Source organism: Corapipo altera, unplaced genomic scaffold (assembly GCF_003945725.1).
Source record: "Corapipo altera isolate COAL_440 unplaced genomic scaffold, ASM394572v1 133, whole genome shotgun sequence".
NCBI classification, from domain to species: domain Eukaryota; kingdom Metazoa; phylum Chordata; class Aves; order Passeriformes; family Pipridae; genus Corapipo; species Corapipo altera.
Window position 1 is genome coordinate 1,342,529 of NW_020884939.1, and position 21,641 is coordinate 1,364,169.

General features: G+C 41.9%; 1 protein-coding gene across 12 annotated transcripts in view; it reads left to right on the forward strand.

The window, feature by feature from the left end:
* Positions 1 to 21,641, forward strand: part of TET1 (tet methylcytosine dioxygenase 1) — a 95,852-nt gene that overhangs the window by 41,631 nt on the left and 32,580 nt on the right. For 10 of the 12 annotated variants that reach the window (XM_027660965.1, XM_027660971.1, XM_027660964.1 and 7 more), the window contains 4 exons: positions 135 to 185; positions 13,402 to 15,928; positions 17,073 to 17,163; positions 17,713 to 17,806. In XM_027660965.1, coding sequence (XP_027516766.1) covers positions 135 to 185; positions 13,402 to 15,928; positions 17,073 to 17,163; positions 17,713 to 17,806 — 2,763 coding nt within the window. Of the gene's footprint in view, positions 1 to 6; positions 36 to 134; positions 186 to 13,401; positions 15,929 to 17,072; positions 17,164 to 17,712; positions 17,807 to 21,641 lie in introns of those variants that run through there. The other 2 variants (XM_027660974.1, XM_027660972.1) reach the window with 2 other exon arrangements.

Here is a 21,641-nt window from a genome sequence, read left to right on the forward strand (position 1 = left end):
CGGCCCGCGCGGGGGCCGCGTGTAAAGCACTCCGGGTACTGCAGAAATACCGCTGTTCCTTAATAAAAAAATCGGAGGTGTCTTGCCTGCCTTTGTGACCACAACTTATGTTCTGCAATTTGATGTTTTTTTAGGTTCTAACAGAAAACAAAAGGCCTCAGAGGAGGAAGCAAAGAGTTTTAAAGGTAACCGATGATTGCTTTGATATTTATCCCCTCCCGTTTTGAGCAGCATTGTCGTGTCATACAGCCCAGGAAGCCCAAGGGTTAAAGGCTGGGTAGCGGCGCTTTCCAGCTATTCAGCAGATTAGCTAATTTTAAAAGCACAGAACATGTCCTTTCGCTCCTCTCTCTCTCTCCAGCATGTTGTAGACATATTTGAACCTTTCTGCTCAAGTCTGCCTACCAAAAGTTTGCTTTCCATCGCATCAAAGGTTCCCTTTAATTTTCTGTTTCTAGTTTCATAATTCCAAAGGTAACAGGCAAATGTTTTTAGCATAGAGGTTTTATGGCATCTGAAATTTTATGTGAGAAGTCAATGTTTTAATACAAGCCAAGTTAACAAAAGTGGAATTTTTTTGCTTACTGTACTGTAGTTTTGATTTCCTTTCTTACATTAAACTTTAGAACACCTCAGCTGAAACTGAAAATTCTGTGTACTTACAACAACCTCCGGTTTCACATGGTAACATGTTCCTTCCACACTCTTTTAAGATGGTTATCCTTCATGATAACAAAAGACTGGTGTTTCAAATGGAAATGTCTTAGTTTTTATAACAAAACACAGACTTGCTACACTCATGGCTAATTTTTTTTAAGAAGTAACAGGTAGCAGATCGATACTTCATCTTTCAGTTAATCTTTAGAATATTTTGAATAGAAATAAGTTGTTAATTGTGTTTTTGCAAACTAACGTGTTGGAGGATGGGTGGTGCAAGTAAGATGGATGGTATGTGTAAGATAAAGGTAAGGAAAATGAGAAAAAATGTATGTTAAAGTTTGCATTAGTCTCTTTTATCAGCTAAATGTAATATAGTTTAGTGTTGTCTTAGTACACTAAAATTTCTGAAGTTACTGGACATAGTGAATGTGATAAATGTGGAATGGTCTGTAGTGTAATTTTACTTGAAAACTTTCCAATATCTTACTAGTTTTGTTGTCACTTTTACACGTGACAGAAACTTTGGTAAGACAAACCGAAGTTAAGATGAAGTAAGGAGCAAATAACCTTATTTGACTTGCATGTATGCCCAACCTCAAGGACATCTGTCTCTTCATGTGGGAATAGTAGTGCAAACCACCTACCTGTATGCTGGTAGTAATTGTGGTTGTACAACACTAGCAAGTGCTTTTTGTTCTTGCATTAAGTACATTAATCCATTAAAATGAGAGCATTTTCATTATGTTGTGGGTATGCTTTTAATTACTGCCGCTCTTGTCAGATAGTACGTAGGTGTAGCTCAAACTTGGAGCATTTGCTCATTCTGTTTTGTGCAGTTGATAGTAGGATGCAAAAGGAGGGGTGTTTGTAAATGAGCTGTTCAGTTTGTAGCGTGTTGTTGGTGTGATGTGTTCTGTCAAAGGGTGCAAAACATGTTTGTTTTGTTCACAGCCACACAGGTTGTGTTGGGTGTCTGTCTGCAGTTGGGGTTCATAGCTGGGTCTTGAGGTTTTCCTCTGGACTCGATCTTGCCACTGTTTGGGATTTGATGGCCCAGCAGGTTGCTATGTAATATGATACTGCCATTCCTCTCCTTTCCAGAAAGCCTTCTGAAGAGTTTTTTCCCCTCTTGCTCTTGAGTGGAAAGGCTTGGCTGGTTCTGGGTGTGTGCATAGTATCCATGTCAGCCGTTGGACTTGGCTTTATTTCTGGTTTGACTTTTCCTTTGCTGAACTGATTCTGCAGTATTTCCTCTTTGGTTTAGGTGCTGTTCTTTGTGTTTGCTAGTATTTGTCTTTGTTTGGTGATGCTGAAGTGTATTTCCTAAGAGTTTGTTCACTTGCATCCACTGAACGAGGCACAGTACCTCTCAAGGTATCTCGCTGGATTGGGGTTGGTGGGGTTGGCCTTTGTTTTTGGAGTGGAGGAGGGACTTTGGGCATCTTAAGTTACATGACAGCTCTGACAGCTGCAGTGAACTTGAAGAAAAGCTGCATAACTTACAGAATTCTTTACTGGGGCGTTTTTAAAAATGTGACATTTTGGTCTGTGACTCTAACCTGGCTTCTGTTCTTGGTGGGACTGCCCTGCGAAGGGGCCTTGTCTTACCTGTTGAATTATAACTTAAGTGTTTGATTTGATGATTGTAGTGATAGAGGGCATCTGACCAGTGATGCTTTCAAAATTTCAACACAATATCCTTTCTTTTCTTTGTATTTTCTTTAAGTAGTGTTCTTAACTTTCTTAAAGGAGGAGTTTGTAGTATTTTCTTCCAGTAATACATGTAGTTAGTATTTTTTCTAATCCTCTTAAGTTTTGATAGAGACATATTTATTTACTTGGAGGGCTCATTTTCTTTCTAAATGTGCTGCTTAGGACCAGCATATCCACAAATTCTGTACAGGCTCAAAATAAGCAATGGTTTCCTGTTGAAAATGGGTTGAACACATAAAGAAGACTAAAAGTGATATATACTATTATGCTGTATCTTTTGTTTGCTATTTACACTTGTGTTTTAATGCTCTTTTCTGGTTATTGGAGGAGTCACTTTGGAAATTCTTCCATGCCATAAATACTGCATTAATTCTCCATATTTATTTTGAAAGAACATGTGAAATATTCATTACTTCTAGCAAGCAAGTGCTCATTAAAGAAAGTCTTTGTGAGCTCATAGTAATGGATATGAAGGAGGGAATATACTTAGTTGTCCTTGGGGTTTATATTGTGTTTTTTCAGACGCTTATTTAATTTTATTTCTGGTAATGGAAAATCTATATGGAAGGGATTCATACTTAAAAATTCATTTGCCTGCATTTCCAAAGGGTTCTTGTACCCCCTGCTTCACTTACCATCTTTCTTTTTGCCCCTTCCTGGTGTCCTGGCTCAATTTGGGCAGGGCAGGGCACCTCCCCTTAGCGGTGAGGAAGTGCTTGCAGTCACTTGCAGGTTCACCAACACAGAGCTCAGAAGACTGGGACAGTTGCCTTTGGCATCACGTTGTCAGGGAATCTACGCCGACCACGAGTAGGCAGCAGTGGCACCAGTAAGGAAACCTCCCACAGATCAGGAGGCAGGGAAATACAGCCCGGGGTCTTTCCACAGTGGTCTGTGCAGCCAAGGTTGCCCTTTGGATGGCTGTGGGTGTTTGCTGCCCTGATGGAGATCTAAAAGAAAAAAAAAAAAAAAAAAAGAGTAAGAAGAAAAAAAGGGAGGAAAACAGAAGGGAGGAAAACAGACTGTGGGAGAGATCCAGAATTATATATGCAGTGCTAAGTGAGTTTTGTGACTGCAGGCACAGTCTTTGTTCTCTGCCTGCCTCTGTTTATGCATAAACACTGCAGTGGTGACTGAGGGGCCAGGAGAGTGCAATGATGCTCAGGCTCCATAAAATTCCTGCACTTCAAGATGAGCCAAAAGGCAGTGATGACTCAGTATCTAGAACTTTTGGATTGTTTATAAACATCATATTAAGAACAGTAAAAGTTAAACTTCCATCAAAGCTGCAAATAGCTGCTTGAGCACCCTCTTAATTTTTCTCCTCCATGCATAAAAAACATAGTTTTTCCTGTAAAAAACCAACTTTAAAATAAAGCTGACTTGGCAGACCTGCTGTTGCCCTTTTTATGATGCACTTTTAGTTTTGGTGCTTAAAGAAACTACAATTACACCTTTTTTTTGTCAAGGTCACATATGTGTTAACAAGGTTTAGGAAAGTAACTGCTAGAGTTCATGACAGTGCTTTGAGTGAGCAAGGATTGAACTGATTTTGAACATTTATTCTAAATTATAGTCTATGTTTTTAGTGCCGAATATCTGCCAAAATATTTAGCTGGAAGAAATTAAAGTTTATTACTTTTTTCCCCTTTAAACTGAGATGAGCAAGTCATGAATGGAATTGTACTGCTGTGGAATTTTAGAGGGGAAGTAGACAGAATGGTGCAATACACATTTGAATGGATGTTGACCGTATTTGTTATGGTTTTTTAGAAGGGACATTATCACCTTGGAGCATGTTCCTTCAGTAAATACCAATTAAAATTGCTTTGAGTACTGGTTGAAAGTGTCTGCCTATTTCCTCCATGTCTTTCTGCTCCCACTTTTTGAATAGGGAGAGCTTACTTTTGGTATTGGAGGGTCCTACAAAAATTAGTCAATTTTATTTTTAACAGTAAGATAAATAACTTTGCTGTTACCTAGCTTTTTTTTTAAACTAAGTTATAATTTTTTGAAAGAAATGTTCTTATCTTGACCTTTTTCAAGCTGGGTGTGTGCCTGTCTAAATGGGATTCAATTTTTTTACTCCTGTGAACGTGTGGAGCACTTGCATGCTGTTTGTACAGTTCTGCTGGAGCTACTCATGTCTGTAGATGTGTTTTGAATAGAGTTCTAACAAAATGCCTTTGTGAGTGGTCTGTAAATTATTAATCTTACTCTAGTAATTTTCTAATCCTTAATTTTTCCTACCAGTTTCTGGTGCAGTTGAAGCCCATTCCTTGTGGACTTTTGCTGTGGTGCAGAGTGAGCTGGACAGGATGTGGAGATGCTGTCCTTCCCTGTTCCTGCCCAGCTCCCTCGCCCCGGTGCTGCTCCCTCTCCCATCCACCTCCTCCTCACAGCCCTCTGCTGCTCTTTGCCCCACAACTCCCCAGAATGCTGAGGGGAGAAAGGGACACTGTCCACTGAGAGGGGGACAGGGAGGAGTAAGGGTGTGTGTTTTAACTCCTCTGTTGCTGTGGCAGAGCAGTTGTGAGGGTGGTGTCACTCCTCAGGGAACAGTGGGGCAGAGGAGTGTTGGGAAAGGCTGGGCTGAACCTCGTGGTTACAGTGCCTTTAGAGGGGTTTGCACACGTTGAGTGGCTATTTATTTGTAGATCTTGATTTTGATGGTGTGTTTGAGTGCGGTGCTGGACCTTCCACCTTGTTGTATTTTAGAGGTGGAGCTTCTTAAAAAGGTAGAAAATGTGTTTGTGATCCAAAATGCCATTAAATATCCAGTAAACACAACATAGATTGTGGGAAGGACGGAAAACATACAGGTGGAGATGAAGGTCTGCTGTGTAGGTATATTGATACATTATTTAGATTTCTTAAAGTTTCAGCATTACAAAATAAACACTGGTTTGGTATTCCAGGTATGTTGTTCTGTTTGGATTCACTACCGAATTATGAGCTCTAATCAATACTTGTACTTGCTGTGTGTAATGTAGGCATTGAAATACCAGAATGGCTTTTCCCATTCTGGTAATCTATTCTCAGTTTGCAGTTTGTCCACACACTTAGGGACAGTAATGTCTAGCAAGTGCTTTGACAGTGGGCACTGCCAGCTTAGGATCTGATACCATATTGTTACACAAGTTTGTTTATTGCTTTTAGTAATTGATGTGGGAGAAAACCAGTGAGGAGCCCCAAACTTCCCTTAGTGGCAGCAGATTTTTTTTTTCTTTCTACCATGTTAAACTGTGATTTTTGTTTAGTGTTACTGAGTATGAGAAAGTTAGTTAATTTAGCAGATACTACAGCAGCAGACTTTCCCATTGACATAGTAGAAGCCTTGCCCATGTAGAGACCTAAAGATTTAATTCTTAATTATAGGATTTCATTTGGGAGGTAAGAAGAATTCATGCATTTTTATGAAGGCATTTTCTTTTTAAATGTTAAGCACATGAAACTTAACCAATTTAAAGAAAACGGAAAACAGGATTTACCTATAAGCAACTAACAATAATCACTTTTCATTACTGATGTAAAAATAGAATATAGACTATATCTGACTGTCCCTCACAATTTTAATATTAAGCCTTTTAGAAGGTTTGTGTCTTAACTGTGAACTTGTTTCTCAGTGTTGGTGCTGTCTGTATTGCATTGTGATTTAATTGATATAATTGATGCTCTAGTAAAATGGGGTGCAAGGTTTAATTTTCCTGAAATAAAGGTTTGCTGAACTTATGAGAGGAGAAACTTGTGTGTTTAAAGATGTGCAGCATTTCCTCATGTGACAGATGCTCACTGTCTGAGTCCTGCAGTGCCAGCACCACTGTTGCAGTGCTGCTCCACAACAGCATTGCTGTTCTTCCCGTATGGGAGTGAAAGCTGCTCCTCCTGTGAAGAAGAAGTGAAGTTACAAACAATATGAATTCCATTTTGAGCTTTATTTAAACCATAGGTGTGTGCTAGCTAGAAGAGGAAACATCACTAGGAAGTTTTTAGGTTTTTTTTCCTCATGAGAGTAAGCAAAACACAGATGCAAAATCCGGGATAGTGCTGCAGCCTTGTAGCTTGGTGGGTTAAGTGATCAGCATGGCTATTTTTCTCTTTTTATTTTTTTTTTTACCTTGAGCTGCTTCTCTGAACTACCTGTCACCAACTTTTCTATTGCTAAAGAGTTACACCTTTTAGTCTTGTGGCCCCTCAGCAGCTTTAAAACCAGGCTAGAATGGTGGTGTGCATCCTTAGCAGTTCTGGGCTGAGAGCCTCTATGGGCATGTAGCAACTTGTAAACAATATAATTGGCTGCACAGCAGATCGTGGGGTCCTAAGTTAAAGAGCTGAGCATCTTCTGCTTAGGTTACAGACACTGTGGCAGTTGGGTTGTTAGCAGTTGGGATCCTCGTGGTACTGAAACTGCGGGAAAATTAACTTGTATCAGTTTGGATCACATTTGGGTCTCAAGATGTGGCAAACACTTGTTTGTGTGCTGAGAGGTTGCAAGACTGTATCCATTTACTTGGCTTCAGCATCACGTTTTAAAAATATCTCAAAGAACTCAAATTTGAAAACTTCCATGGATGAAAAGTGCATCAAAACATCTAACAAGATGCTTAAATTCTTTGCTCTTTCTCTGTCCCTCTGCAAAAATGTGCACCATCGTTCAAGGCCAGACTTCTCTGGCCTTAGCTTGGAGTCACCGAGTCTTGTTGTACTTTTGTCTGCTGGAACAAGGAGCCCTCTGTTATCAGCATTCTTTTCCACATAGACAGGGCAGGAGTTTGTGGCTTTTCAATTTTCTTTTTCTTTGGCAAACTGCAGAGAGCGAGTGAGAGAGTGAACTTGAGTCTTTCACTTCAAGATGTTTCAGTCCTTTGTCATTGCTGTGGTCCTCGAAGCCCTCTCCAGCATACCAATGTCCTGCCTGAATCGGGGATGCCAGAACAGGATGCTTTGTTCCACTGGCAGGTGCAAAAGTGCCAAGTACAGGAGAGAAAGTAACCAGTCTTTCCCTAATTATATGGGTTTTTTATGCACCCAAGAATGTCACTAACCCTTCTGGCCATAAAGTGGCAACAGGAGTTTCTATAGTTACTGTGCAGTTGATCATTGACCATGTTAATGTCCTCTGTGAGGGCACTGCTTTCTGAGGTAGGAACCTTTTGGAAGTGCAGTCCCACGTCTGTTCCTGGATACACAACTTCTCCTTCAGCTGGGAGGAAAGGGCTGACCTGCCAGCTTCATTTAGGAAGCATCATGTCTGCTCTTTGCATTATTTGCTCTCTTCTATATGTCTGAATTTCAGTGTTCTTTGAGAACCTTGTGAAGCATGTTGCACACCACTGTGATCTGCTCCCTGAAGCCCCTTCTGTGAAGGCTGTGCTGATTCTATAGAACATGTGCCTGGTCTGACCTGCTGCAGGAGTGTGGGGCACTGAGACTGTCGTGTCCACAGCTGCTACACAAGCGTGCTGGGAACTGCTTTCTGTGCTGATTTACAGTGCAGGGCCAGGCAGCCCTTCCTTGACACTGTGCTGAGGGTTTCACAGACCACAAGAGGCATTAGTGAGTGTGGGTGAAGTCAAAGACTGAATTTCTTTCATCTCTGCTTTTGAGTTAAAGCACATTAGGAAAAGTTCTATTAGGGATTACATATTGCTGCTGATTGTATAGTTTTTCTTTTGTGGCTTAATTGAGTGGTATATTTTCCAGAGCTGCCAGAATCTCTTTTGAGTGCTCAGTTTCAGTGTTGAAGACAAATGATTGAATAATTCAAAACACCAGTAAAAAACAAACCAAACCAAACCCAAACCCCAAAGAAAACAAAAACCACCAAGCAAAATGCTTGTTTATGTTTGCTTCTGTGGCAGAAGAAGTATTGTAATGTTTATGGTTTTTTCTTTCTTAGCACATCCACTTCTTGGATGCCTTTGTGAGAGAAAGGCGCGTCCTTCACTCTCTATTTTTTCTTGCTTCTGTTTGCAGCTTTCTACAACGTAGAGCTCAGAGTTGATGGAAACAATTTGAGTTTGTGGCTGAGAGCCTATTTCCAAGTAGTAATTCAATAAATACATTTCTATGGGAGTCACCATGTTAAGCCTTTAGAGTCAGAATTAGTCTCCTGTAGTTTATTTTGCTAAGCTGTAGCTTGGAGGATGTTCTTTGCTGTTGTGTCTACAGATATGGGGGGAAAAAAGTAACCAGAGCAGACTTTGCAGCTGCAGTAAGATCAGTGTGAAATGCGACCTGCTGTGATGCTCAAGTTGGTGACTTTGGGTGGATTTGATCCTCGGGGCCAGGGAAGTCAGGAGGGAGGGGGATCTCTCCAGGAAAATCTGGATGCCCCAGGTTAGATGACTTTCTCCAGATTTGCAGAGCTTCTTGTTCCCCTGAATTTCTGTATAATCCAGCCTCTCTCTTAAAACTTGTCAACATAGTTTTGCTAAGTCCTGTTCTGTTCCTCTGCCATCTGTGAATGTTGCTCTCTTGAGAAGCAGAATATTATGTAAATGCAGGCTGTGTTCCATTAACGATGCTCCCCGGTCTGGTTCTCTGCACTAAGGCCTGTAGAACATGTGCCTGGTCTGACCTGCTGCACGAGTGTGGGGCACTGAGACTGTCGTGTCCACAGCTGTCACACAAGTGTGCTGGGAACTGCTTTCTGCCTCTGGTGAGATTTATGGGAATAGCCCCCAGCTTGCAGCTTGGCTCCTACTTGGCTGTTCTCTCTTTGAGGAGCCTGCTGGGAAACCCTGCTCAGGCTGCAGCCTTGAGCAGCAACCAACAGCACGTTGTCTGCGTTACAGTAGTCAAACATGTGGTGTGGGCTGAAGTAGACATTAGTCCTTAAATGTATTCTTGTATCTGCCTTTATTTTAATGCAAAAAACCCCTTTGGCTGTACCCAGAAGGTGGCCTGTAGTTTGCACAGCATCCTACCTCACATTTGTCTCTGTTCTAACCAGTGCTTGGCTTCCAACACGGCACTCAGCACAAGTCACTGTTTGTCCACACCTGTGCTCTGTCTCCCTGTTGCCTGTCCTGTCCATGTCTTATCTTCTTCCCCCTGTATATTGATCCTATCCAGTACAAGTCCTGGATCCCCCTGAATTTCTGCCCGACCTGGGGAGCAGACAGTGGAAGTGGGAATAAATTGTGCTGGTCAGACTGGCTGGTGCTCTCCTGACTCTGGTGAGGCACTGACATCTGACAGGCGGACCATGAATAACACATCCTCTTTCAATGTTAGATAAAGTACATTGGGGGTTTCTTCCAAACAGTGTTTCTGAAAGAAAACTTCTGTTGTGGCATTTGAGCTCTGTGGAGCTGCTGGCTCTATCCCAGCATGAAAGGGCCTGTGGGAATGGCTGCATGGCTGCAGCCTCTGCAAAGGATCCAGGCTTACCCACTGCACACAGTCCTGCTTGTCCTCTTAGGCTGCTGAGTGTTGGTGCTTGGAAGAGCTGTCTTTTGGGTCATCCTGGTTATTGGCACAAGCTGGGGGGATGCAAGCATTCTTGGAGTGTTGGGCACTGTATTCTCATGGGGCCCTGGGCAGAATCCTACAGGGAGGGCTGTTTTAGGGGACTTGGCATTGGTTATCATGTTACTCATCATGACTTGCTTATAGAGCTGTTTTATCAGTAGTTTGTTTGGGCATCATCTGTTATTTCTCCTCTCTGGGAGTGTTTGACTCTGGTGCTGTCCTTGATTGTACAGTGTGTTGTCACCACCTCTAGAGGTTTGAAATGAGAGACACAAACTGATGGCCTGCTTGCTGTTGTTCACAAGATGTGGAAATGTCTTTAGGGTAGTTTTCAGCTTTGGATTCTGATTGTGAACTGGTGAACTCTTTGCATTATGTCAGAAGCATGTTGTGTTAAAAGAGAAGTTAATAGTAGACCCTTTTCAGAATGTGAAATGATTTGCTGTAACTGGCTCTTTGTGTCTGCTGGAAGCATTAGTTCCCAGAGTGAATTTTTGTGTGTGTGTACATAAGAGATAATATCTGGATGAACTTTAAGTCCTACAGCAGTGGCCACAGCAGACTCTGTGGTTCCTGCCCTAATAGCACAAACTGCAGCAGAGCCTAAGCCTGAGCATGATTTGTTGGTGGTTTCTGTGTCCTGGCAGAGTAGTGCTCTCCTTAATGAGAGAGAGGGAAATGACTCCTATTGATCTGGTTTATTCAGCTTTTCATTACGCTCCTGTAAAAGCCCTAGAAATCAATGGGATCAGACTCATGTGCTTAACTTCCACAATCCCAAGCACAGTGTTATCCTTGCCTGTAGTTTTCACATTTGTTTTGAGTCCTGATTCAGGACTTAGAGATGGATTGCTCCTCAGCTGAGGGGAGGAATCAAATGAGCTCTATCCCTGCTAATGTCTGCATTGCTCTTTTGGGAAATAACAACTTTACAGACAACAGACTATCCAGTGGCTTTTTCTGCTTGTCAGAGAGAAGAAAGGTATCTTTTAGGCTCCATTGCAGTTCAGTTACAAGAGATAAAGCAACATAGTACTCAAAAGGCAGAGTTTGATTAAGGCAATAATATCTGATTTTATGGCAATATTAATTCTTCATGTGGAAAAACAAAATATGAACTAAATCGTGCCAAGGATATGATTCATCTGGTTCTTTTTTCTGCCTCATTGCGTGTGGGCAGCTTGCAATAGTGTTAGTGGAATATATGTAAGAGGAATAATCTTAAAAGTGATCTCACTTTGCTGCTGGGATCCCTGGGGTCTTGGGAACACAGTACTGTACCTGTGCAGCACTAGCAGAGTAGGGGGTATCCAGAGTATTTTTGAGCACAGTAGTGCTTTTTTGGTCAGATGAAGGATTTTATTGAGGAACAACCTCGTTGAGAGCAGGGGGTGACTTTTTTTTGGACTGAGTTCTGCCAGTGGATTCTGAGTCAGATCTTCTCACCTCTGCTAATTGTGGATGGACCCTCCTCCTTCCCCACACCTGCTCCCAAATTACCAGCCTTAGGTTAATAGCTTTTTTTAATGTAGTGAACAGTCCTTCTAACATGTTGTCACTTTGACAATGTGCAGATGGTGGGGAATTAGTTTTAATCTATTTGATTCTAACTCCTCAGCCTCCTAATTGTCTGATTAAATAATTCTGAATAACAATTTTACATTGTTGGGACAACTTTTGGATTGATAGAGATATTAGATATACTTTTGCTGAAGAAAGAACAGCAATTTCATATCGTAGTTCTTTATGAAATTAAATTAAGGTAATTGAAATTCAGCTTTCGATCAGGTATAGAATTGTGAGGTTTTACTTTCCTGTGGTGGACCCTTAAAATATTTTCTGGTACAGCTGCAGAGATGTGTGTGATGCATTTGCCCCTGCTGGCAATAGAACTGTTTAATCTGTTTAGCTTTGGGGATCCCGTAGTAATTGCTCAGTGATCCTTGGCCCTGGGAATCATTGACTGAAACCCAGCAGGATGCAGAGGAGCTCAGGCTTACAGACTGTTTTAGACAGGATCTGTGTGTAATGAAAAAGTGTGAAATAAGGCATCTTTTATGTGATTCCTGTAAGTTTGACTTGGCTACATAGGTGTTGGCCATGTTTTTACATAACATTTCTGTGAGAATTTGATGCCTCTCACAATACCTAGGCCATGCTCTGGGTTCCTGGGTCTGTGCTGTATCAGCTCTGAGGTGAACACTGGGCTCCAGATGGAGCTGGCTCTGTGTGCCTGGGGGTTTCTGGCAATTCTGTCTTGATGGTTATAATTAATCATAAATCTAGTGTGCATTTGTTTTTCTGAGTTATTTTCTACGAGGAGTCCATATCCTTTAGTTGGTAGGACTGCAGAACCATGTCGGATTTGCCTGAATGGTTTCCATTAAACTGGGTGGTGTTTTCTGGGCACTGCTATGATGTGCTGTGCCAGTGTGGGGTTAATTAGCCAGTGGTATTGCTGAGGGCTGATTTGAAAAGCAGGCCTGGTTTTCTTGTAAGTAAGGGTTAAGGCCGCAGATGATTTAAAGAACTCTTAGATGTTACAATCAGATTAAGTACCAGCACTGTCTATTGTGACTTAAAATTATTTTTTAAAAGGAAATGTAATATAAATAAAGAAAATTTGATTAGCATAACAAAAATTGAATTCCTGCTTTTATTGCTGTTTCTGCCTAAGTTTCTGCCTTAATTTTTTTTTTTTTTTTATTTTGCATTACTCCTTACTTCATACCCATAATACTTCCTTGAGGCCTACAGACATATTCCTTCCGGGACACAATATTCTGACTCTAGCTAGATTTTGACATTGCTTCAACCATGTGACTTGTATGGTATCAGTAAAGAGGAAGAACGTGTTTAATGAAATATTAACACTTACTAAAATACAGTTTGGGATAGCTTACATGAGACTGTTGAGAAACTGGAGATGTCCATCTAAATATGGAAGCTGAGCACACTGTTTCCAAACTGACCTTCAGGTGAGCTGCTGTAAATTGCCTTACTCTTCATTTCAGCTTAGGGCTTGTAATTCTTTTTAAGAACTTGAAGCAAGAATGACTGACTGATTTTCAGCCTTAGCTACAGTGTCCAACCAAGTGGTATACTGGTTTAGCCAGTTTATTGGTCCAGCCAAATCACTATAATTATGCCAAATTACTGCTGAACTTTGCGGTACAAGCCTTTAGAGTTCAGTCCTCCTTTTAACTCAAGGGAGGCTTTCATCTGCTTATGCAAATTCATTAAAAATTGAGTCTTATACATCTGGTTTGAAATGCTAATGTTCTTTCTGTCCATTCATTTCTTTAGTCTCCACCACATGTATACACTTTCTTCCTCTGCCTCTTAACAGTGGGGGAAAAATAGCTATAAATATGGATGGGGTCTTTAGCCTTCAGGGATTTTTATGGCTTCCTGTTTGATATTTTCCAGTGTCTGTGCCTGTGCTTAATTAGGATATTCCTAGTATCTGTCAAAGAAGAGTATAATTGCTGGAAGCCTTATGCTTATTTTTAATGTTTTTGTTACAACAACTTTTTCTGTTATTATTTATAGGCAAATTTAGAAAACAAACCAGTAAATGGCCGCAGACCAGAACTCATGGAATGCAGTATATGTGGTCATGGTGAAAAATACAGGGTGAAAAGCAATCAAGCAGTGCCCATTGAAAATGTGCAGTGCAAAGAGAAGGAAAGAATGACTGGCCTGGAAGCAGAGAAGTGGGCACATAACGAGAAGCCATCCTTTGTTGTCCATGTCAACGGCGACATCCACGGAGCTGTGCCGGGCACCGAGCACTTGAAACATGCTGGAGACAGTGACAGAGCAGTCTCCCCCAGTCAGTTAGCTGAGCCAAAAAAATCCTTTGCACAGACCATCAGAAATGGCATCAAACCCCTGCATTATTCACCACCAGAAGCCGTTGCTTCACTGAAAAAAGTGTCTGCAGAGGAAAGGACAGACTTGACGAGCAACTCCCACCTGCAATGGACGAAAGGTACCAATGTGAATAACACAGTAAATGCTCTGACAACTGGCATTGGCTGTGCTCACCCACAAAACCAAGGAAATGTTTTAATAAAGGAGGAAAACTGCATGTGCAGCATCTCTGAGGATTTTGATAAGTCAGTTTTGCAGCCAGGTTCCATCTGGGGTCTGCAGGAAAGCTTGTGTTGTCCTCCCCTGCCTGAAGGGGAACTGCAGGCAGGAAAGGATGGCTTTGAAGTACCTAAGGTGGAGACACAGCCTGAGAATCCTACACTCCAGTCAACTTTCTTGTCCCTGATTAAAACCAGAAATTTAACTGTGGAGCAGGTTGTAGCTATTGAAGCTTTAACACAGTTATCTGAAGCCCCTTTAGGAACAACTTCGCCAGCGAAAACTGAAGGTACTGAATGTACGGAAGAAACAACTTCCAACTTGCTCCATAGTTTTAAAAGTGACACCTCGTCCTCTTTCACATCTTCTGCACTAAAAGAGATCAAAGACACTTACTTACAGAACGAGCAGCAGCTCCTGGCTCACTGCACTCACCCGCAGAAGCAGCTCCCTAATAAGGCAGTGTTATACAATGGCCAAAGCTCAGTCCCGGAATTGCAGGATAAACCTGCCAACCTGGCTGGGGAGATGTGTAAGTTACAGTTATCCTCAAGAGATACCAAAACTTTATCTGACTTAACATCTAATGCAACATCACTTTCAGGATATACTACCGAGAAAAATTATGCTCATGATCCAGTTGCCCTTGGACAGTATTGCAACGCTTCCTGTAATGTCCAGCAAACAGGGAACAACTTGGAAACTCCTGGCCAGTTAGAGCAAAAAACGCCCTCTAATGATTTGAACTTGGAAACTGGTTCTTTGATTAAGGAAGGAGGAATTCACAGCCAGGATGAAGAAGATGTAGCTGCACAACTAACTCAACTTGCAGCACTGATTGAATCAAACCAGGCCAATTCACAACAGAAGAATGACATAAAGGCATCACTGATTAATCTAATATCACAGGAGAGGCAGCCAAAACATAACCAAGATGTGGTGCAGAAAAAAGAATCTGCATTTTTTAGGCATAATTATAGTTCCTTACTGATAAAGCAAAAACAAGTAACAAATAAGAAAGGCGGTGCTGTGCCATGGAAACCAAGACACAAAAAGAAGCCTCCAGAAGCACGCTATCAACAGGCTAATCAGAACCAGCTAGAGCTGTTGTCATGCCAGCACAACGAGTTGCAGGACATTTGGATATCATCAAAACTGCACAAGCTTGGTCAAACCATGCCCCAAGACTCCAGAATAGCTCTGCCTGAAAAAAAATCTCCAAGAACCAAAGTACAGAGAACACAGAGTCAAAATACTTCATCATCACAAGAAAAAACTAGATTATTTCTCCCCCAAACGCAGATAAAATTCCACAGATGTTTACCCGAGGCACCACAAGAGAAAAAAAAAGACAGGTTGTTTGGCTGTGAAGTGGTGAATGAGCAAATGAAAACTGCAGGCTCCCGGGACCCACTGGGCACTGACCCACTGAAAAATGAAGTTGTTGCACATGGCCAGCGCAGTGACCTGTCCTCCCAAAATCCCCTGGCTGTTTCACAGCTGAAAACAGCATCCTTGTTGAACAGACCAACCGAAAACCTACAGATGTTTACACAACAATGCAATTCTCAGGTACAGCAAACAGCAGCTGGCAGTCAGGCACACCCTTTGCCTCCAACCCTTAACCAGTCCGACCTGAGAGCCAGCGAAAAGAGCAGTGAGAGCACAGCCTGTGTCCAGCAGGGCACACAGGCAGACCCAAAGGTGCAGGTGCTGCCTGTTCCCTGTGGAGGGGCCCAGGTACCAGCTTGTGCCGAGGCTCTCAGGAACATGGAGTGTGTGGGCGAGGTGACCGTCCTGACGTCATCCAGTTTGGGTGCTGACCACGCACAGAGCACGGGCGACTCAGGGTGTTCCCCAGCAAAAAACACGCTCAGCAGTTTCCTTGAATCACCTATGAAGTTTCTTGATACCCCCACAAAAAATTTAATAGATACACCTACAAAAAAAGGACAGTCTGAGTTGCCAACTTGTGACTGTGTTGGTAAGTGTTTCTGCTAACTTTTGCCTGTACCTTTCCCATGGAGGTGTGCTCGTGTTGTTCCTTTGAATGTGAGGAATCCTGTTACACAAAGAATCAGTGCTTCACCATTAGAAAACAGGAGGAAATGATTTTTCCCCTTTCTGTAACTTTTGCTTGGTGTTCTTTGGGCCTGCAAAGCACAGCAGAATTGAGTATTTTTGGTATTGCAACTGGCGGGTTTAAATATTCCACTTAAATTTAAACCCAAGAGGAAAAGGAGTTTCTCTGTTTGCTGTTTTACCATCGCTGACTTGTGCTTTATGTGTATTTATCTGCAGTATATCAGGTTCTGATTTTGATGGTCTAGAAGTGGTTTTTGCCTGGGGGGCTTGGGAAAAATGTCCCAGTACACTGTCACCATCACCTAAATGCTGTCAGATAAGTGGGAGAGCACAGCTGGAGGGGGTCCTGTTGCTGTCCCTGTCAGTCCTGATGGCCTGGAAGAGGCTGTGCCAAAGGCACAGGGGGAGATGGGGTGGGGTTGAGGTGAGTCACAAGTAGTGACTTGTGAGCAGGATGGGATGTCAGACCAAACACAGCTTGGCTGAGGGTGGTACACGCTGTGTTGTCAGACTACTCGAGTGCACAGATGGAAAGAAAGTCAGAGACTTGAAGCAATCTGCCTGTGTACAATTGTTGTTATCTTTGCTTTCCTGTTCTGGATCAACAGGGTGCTAGTTAAGAGGCCTGGATTATGTCTTCTGTTCTGTAGTATATGACTATCAGTTAACTTATTTTTTCCCCTAAATTCCCCTCTGTCTAAAATGAAATAATGTTTTCCTACTGACAAGGATATTGGGAATCTTACTTAGTCAATACATGCCAGCTCCTGTAATGAAAATTTGTGAAGAATGCAAAATATTTCTATAACTAGGATTACTTTATAACATTAAAAAATAGCAGCAGATTAATAGGAGGAGAAAAGTATAAAATTTTGTCTGAGGAAACAAGCCTGTCCTACTCTCTATTCATTACATTTCAGGGTCAGATTTGATGTATTGTGATTTCATTTGCAAGGTGTGTCTGTAAACCATTTCTAAGTTTACTTTTAATGCAGTATATAAATTTTGTATGTGCCAACTTAGTTTTCTTCACCTGCTTACAGAGCAAATTATAGAGAAAGATGAAGGCCCCTATTACACACACCTCGGGACAGGACCCAGTGTTGCTGCTGTGAGAGAAATCATGGAGAACAGGTGAGGAAAACTCAGCTTTTAAGGCTCACAGTACTCCTGGCTGTCTAAGCAGGGCAGAAGTAGAGCTCACAGAAATGATGTTCAGATGTGCATGAGGTGAGGGTTTCAGTTCCAAACTTGAGTGTCTTTTCTGAGCACTTGTGACTGCAGGATTGCAGTTCAAGTGCTCTGAGGTGTCAATAGAAGGACAGATCAGCAGCTGGCAAAAGCAGGTTTTCCGGTGTCCCACATGCAGAGAAGCTGTGGCAAACTGGAAAGACAAAGGTCACATCAGTGACTGAATGCACTAGGATTTACATGCAGGTAACACTTTCTTGCCCAAATAATATTTCCTTGGTAGCAGAAGTTTATCAGAAGAGAGATGTCAAAAACCACTCTTGCAAATAGGATTTTAAACTGAAAAGGGTTTTTTTTTTGACTTCATAAAGATTTTTGTTCTGTTTTCAGTAAAGTAATAATAAATTGGTTATTCTTATTTTATTAAAAATGTTTCCTGTTTTAAAATGGTCTACAGCAGTTTGTTTTACTCATGAACTCTTTTAAATGCAGGTATGGAGCGAAAGGAAGCGCTGTAAGAATAGAGGTCGTGGTTTATACGGGAAAGGAAGGAAAAAGCTCTCAGGGGTGTCCAATTGCCAAGTGGGTAAGTTTTTATGGTAAATCAAAGTCATTTGTGTGGCTTTTAAATATCACGATGTGCAGTCCTTGAGCGCAAATATAATCTCATCTTTAACAAAGATCTGGTTCTTTAATTGATTGAAAAGTTTGCCTGAGTGATGAAACTTAGGAAAGCGATTTTATTTGTTTTAATTTAAGGTGTGGTGCTGTTTGTTATTCGTGGTTTGAATGAGTGTAAGAGAGAGGGGCTTAACAGAGCCAGCAGAGATGACCAAGGGGAAGAACACCCTGACAGTGTGTGAAAGTTGGAGTGAAAGTGGTTGCTTGGGAGAGTTGGAAAACTACCCAGTAAAATTTTTTAAAACCCTTTTTACTTGTATGAACACCTGAAGAAAAGAGTGCGATGGATGAGGAATTTCATTCTTACATGCCTAGGAGTTCATTGCTCTTTGAACTGAACTCTGTATTTGAAGGTGTGCTGGGGTTAGTTTGCATCAAAGTCCTGTCTCACATTGCTTCCTTGGGGCCAGGAAATGAGGTAACAGACACAAGCTCCAGGACAGAGCTTGGAAAGAATTGGTTGTCCTTAATTTTTGCTGAAACCACCAAGGGAGGTAAAAAGTAGACTGGAAATCTTGTAAACTGAGTTTTGGAAAATAATACAAACTTGGTTGTTAAAAGAAAAAAATGTGTTGCTGTATTTAGAAATTTCAGACTTGATTGAAAAAAACTCTGATGGGAACTGCAGTTGTAGGGCAGTGTCTGTAATGACTTGGCAAAAATAAGGTTATTGCTTGCATATTGTACCTGAGTGACTTTGCATGTTAAACCTATACTGCTTATGTTTGGAGCAGTCAAAATGTGTTTGTCATACTCAATACATAAACTGCTTTTCAGAAGGGAAGCACATATGTGCTTGTGCTTCAGATAATATTTAATAACAAATCCAGTATCCAAGAAAAAATATTGTAAAACTACTTTCATAAACAGTTGACCCAGAAAGAATGGAAAGATTGTTCTCAGTGTTTCAACTGAGTAAAACACTCAGTTTTAACAGAGGACAGGAGTTAAAAAACTTACCTTAGAAACAGTTGTGAGCAGTTGAAAGGAAGAAGGCATTTAAAACTAAGTTTTAACCTTGATCTTCCTATTGCCAGTATCAATGTACTGTCTTTTTGTAAGACAAAAATGGCATTAATTGTACCTGTGCATGGCTGGAGGAGTCCCAGTGTGTACAGTGTGACAGACAGCACTGGATGCTACAGAAAGGGCTGGTTTGAGGTATGGGACCTGCTCTGCAGTTGAGATTTTCATGTTGCTGTTTGTGAATAAGATTTAATGTTCATTTAACTGAAGTTCTGGGGAGCAGTGACTTTGTGTGGGAGCTCACACCTAAAGAGGATGAATGTTTTTCCAAGTCTGCTCTTACTGTGTGACTGAGTACAAGAGGGAAGGAAATCACTGGTCCCTCCTCTGTGGAACTCTTCCATCCTGTATGAAATCCACATTTTGGGCTGATATTCTTAATGTTTTGCATTAACTTTTCACTGGCAATGCTAATTTTAATCCCTTTATGGAGCATATTTGGGTTTTGGTGAAAACCAAAGAAACTTGATGGTGAGATTTGTTTGCAAGTGTTTGGAAAGTGTGTGTGGAAAGCATTTGCTGTCTCTTTGGTCCTTGCAGCCATGAGGTTCTGGCAGCTGCAGAGACTGTCCCTCACTCCTCTGCAGTGTCCCCTGGGGCAGACTCCTCTCTGCTTGGCAGGGGGACACCCCATTGCCCTCAGGGCTCCTGGGGAACCTGCTGCTAAGAGCAATGTGATGGAGACAAAATTGAATGTATCTGTTGATCATGTTGAACTATTTCTCCCAAATTCCGTTTCCACTAGATTTTGCCTTACTGGTTCCTTTGAAACATTTTAAGATGAAAGGAGGCTTTCTAAAATACCTGTGTCCATACATTCTTCTGTTAGTGTCTGCATTCCATCATACTGATTGTCTCCTATGTTGTTTTTGCTTAAGTGACTTCAAACATGCCCCTGGTGTGTTAAACACTTATTGAGACAGACTCCTTTCCCCCAAAGCAGCTGACATCTTCTTCCTTGAATTTCAGGTTAGCAGAAACCTGCAGAATATTTCCTCCTTCGCTCCTTTGATAAGAAATAAGCATCTCTTCTGTATTTTTTAATGTATTGTATTTTAGGGCGATACTTTGTCACTCTGGATATGAACAAGAATGCTCCTGTTAAGTTAAACGTTTTTAGTAAATCCTGCCTAGGGTTTCAACCCTTGTGCCTGTAGTATGTGCAGGCACCAGACTGACCCCCACATGAACTGGGAAGATGAGCTTGCAATTGTTTTCACTGCAGGAGGCAGCAAATTGTGTTCTTACTTTTATGTCAAAACAGAATTAACAGAGTCTTGCCCCAAACTCCAAATGTGTGGATAACTGTAGGTGATAACTGTGTGATCAGAAAATAACTTACCATTCTGGGACATATGCCAGGTAAATGTACTCTCTTCAGTTTGCATTGCTTTGGCTTTTTTGCTTCATCTAGGGCATCACACAGTGTCAGAATATATTAAAGGAAAACAAAAAGCTCTGAAGTACTGGAATTACTGGCCTGTCATTCTTGGTAGGCTGTTCACATAACGAAAAGTCTCGTGTTCTGTGCATTCCCTGTGACCAGCCAGTGATGAGTGACTGGACTCACTGTTCCCCAGATGTTACAGATGTGCTGTGGTTTGGGGGTTTCCTGCGCTGTCTGAAGGTGAATTACAGTTAACCTCAGTTCCTGTGGAAGGGTTGGTGAATTTGTCAGTTGTTCATGACATCATGATGTGGCATCACCCTGCAGCACTAAGTTGGATACATGTCACTGACCTCAGAGGGGGTCAAGCTCTGGGTCTTAATGTTTTCTGGATTAAATCCATTTCCTGTGGGTTCCTTCTCCTGCTTCTTTCAGTGGATGTTGATGTGGATCACCTAAGCTATCGTCGCTACCTTATGTCTTCATTTGGAGTTGCAATGTAGTTTTTAAGGCTCCAACTCTGCAAAAAGCTGAGCTCAGCAATGACAGTGACACAAGGTGTGAGCGCAGTTGGGTTCCAGTAACTCCCAGCTTTGTGCTTCCCAGAGCTGCAGACAGTGCTTTTGTTTGGCTGCCTGTCATAAATGTTGTCATCTTCAGTTCTCCTTTTCCTTCCTGTTCTCTGGGAGTTAAAATGCTGGCATAATGATTTCAACCCCATGCTCTATCCCAGTAATTCCTTGCAGTTGTTTTTGCTGTTTTGCTGTTGCAGAGCAGTGATTTGGCATTTTCATAGTGCTTTCTATCATTATGCCAGGTTCTCATTCCTGCATAGTAATGCCCAACCCTGAGCATTAACTGCACACATCTACAGTGAATTTTATCTGCCACTGTACAGCCCATTCAGCAGTAAGAACTCCTTCATTTCTCTGCAGGTGGTGCTTGTGTTCATTCCTGAATTGCTCAGTGTCATAACCAAATGGTGCCATCCTGTTATTTACCCTGAGCAAACAGGCCGAGGGGCTCCCAGCGGGGACACACCAGCCCTTCTTCCAGGTCTCTTCACCACTTACTCATGTGTGGTATTTTGATTTGCCCCAAATCAAACGGGGTGCTTTGAGAGCCTACACTAAGGGACCTCAATGAAGGGTTGGTGGAAATCTAGAAACACCCTCAGTAACACTGGGCTGGCACGTGAGGATGGGCCCTCCCTGCACCTCAGCTTTGCTGGGTGATCCTGGCCCTGCCCCACATGCACCAGGGATCAGGGACTGATCCCGGCCCTGCCCCGCACACAGCAGGGATCACAGACTGATCCCAGCCCTGC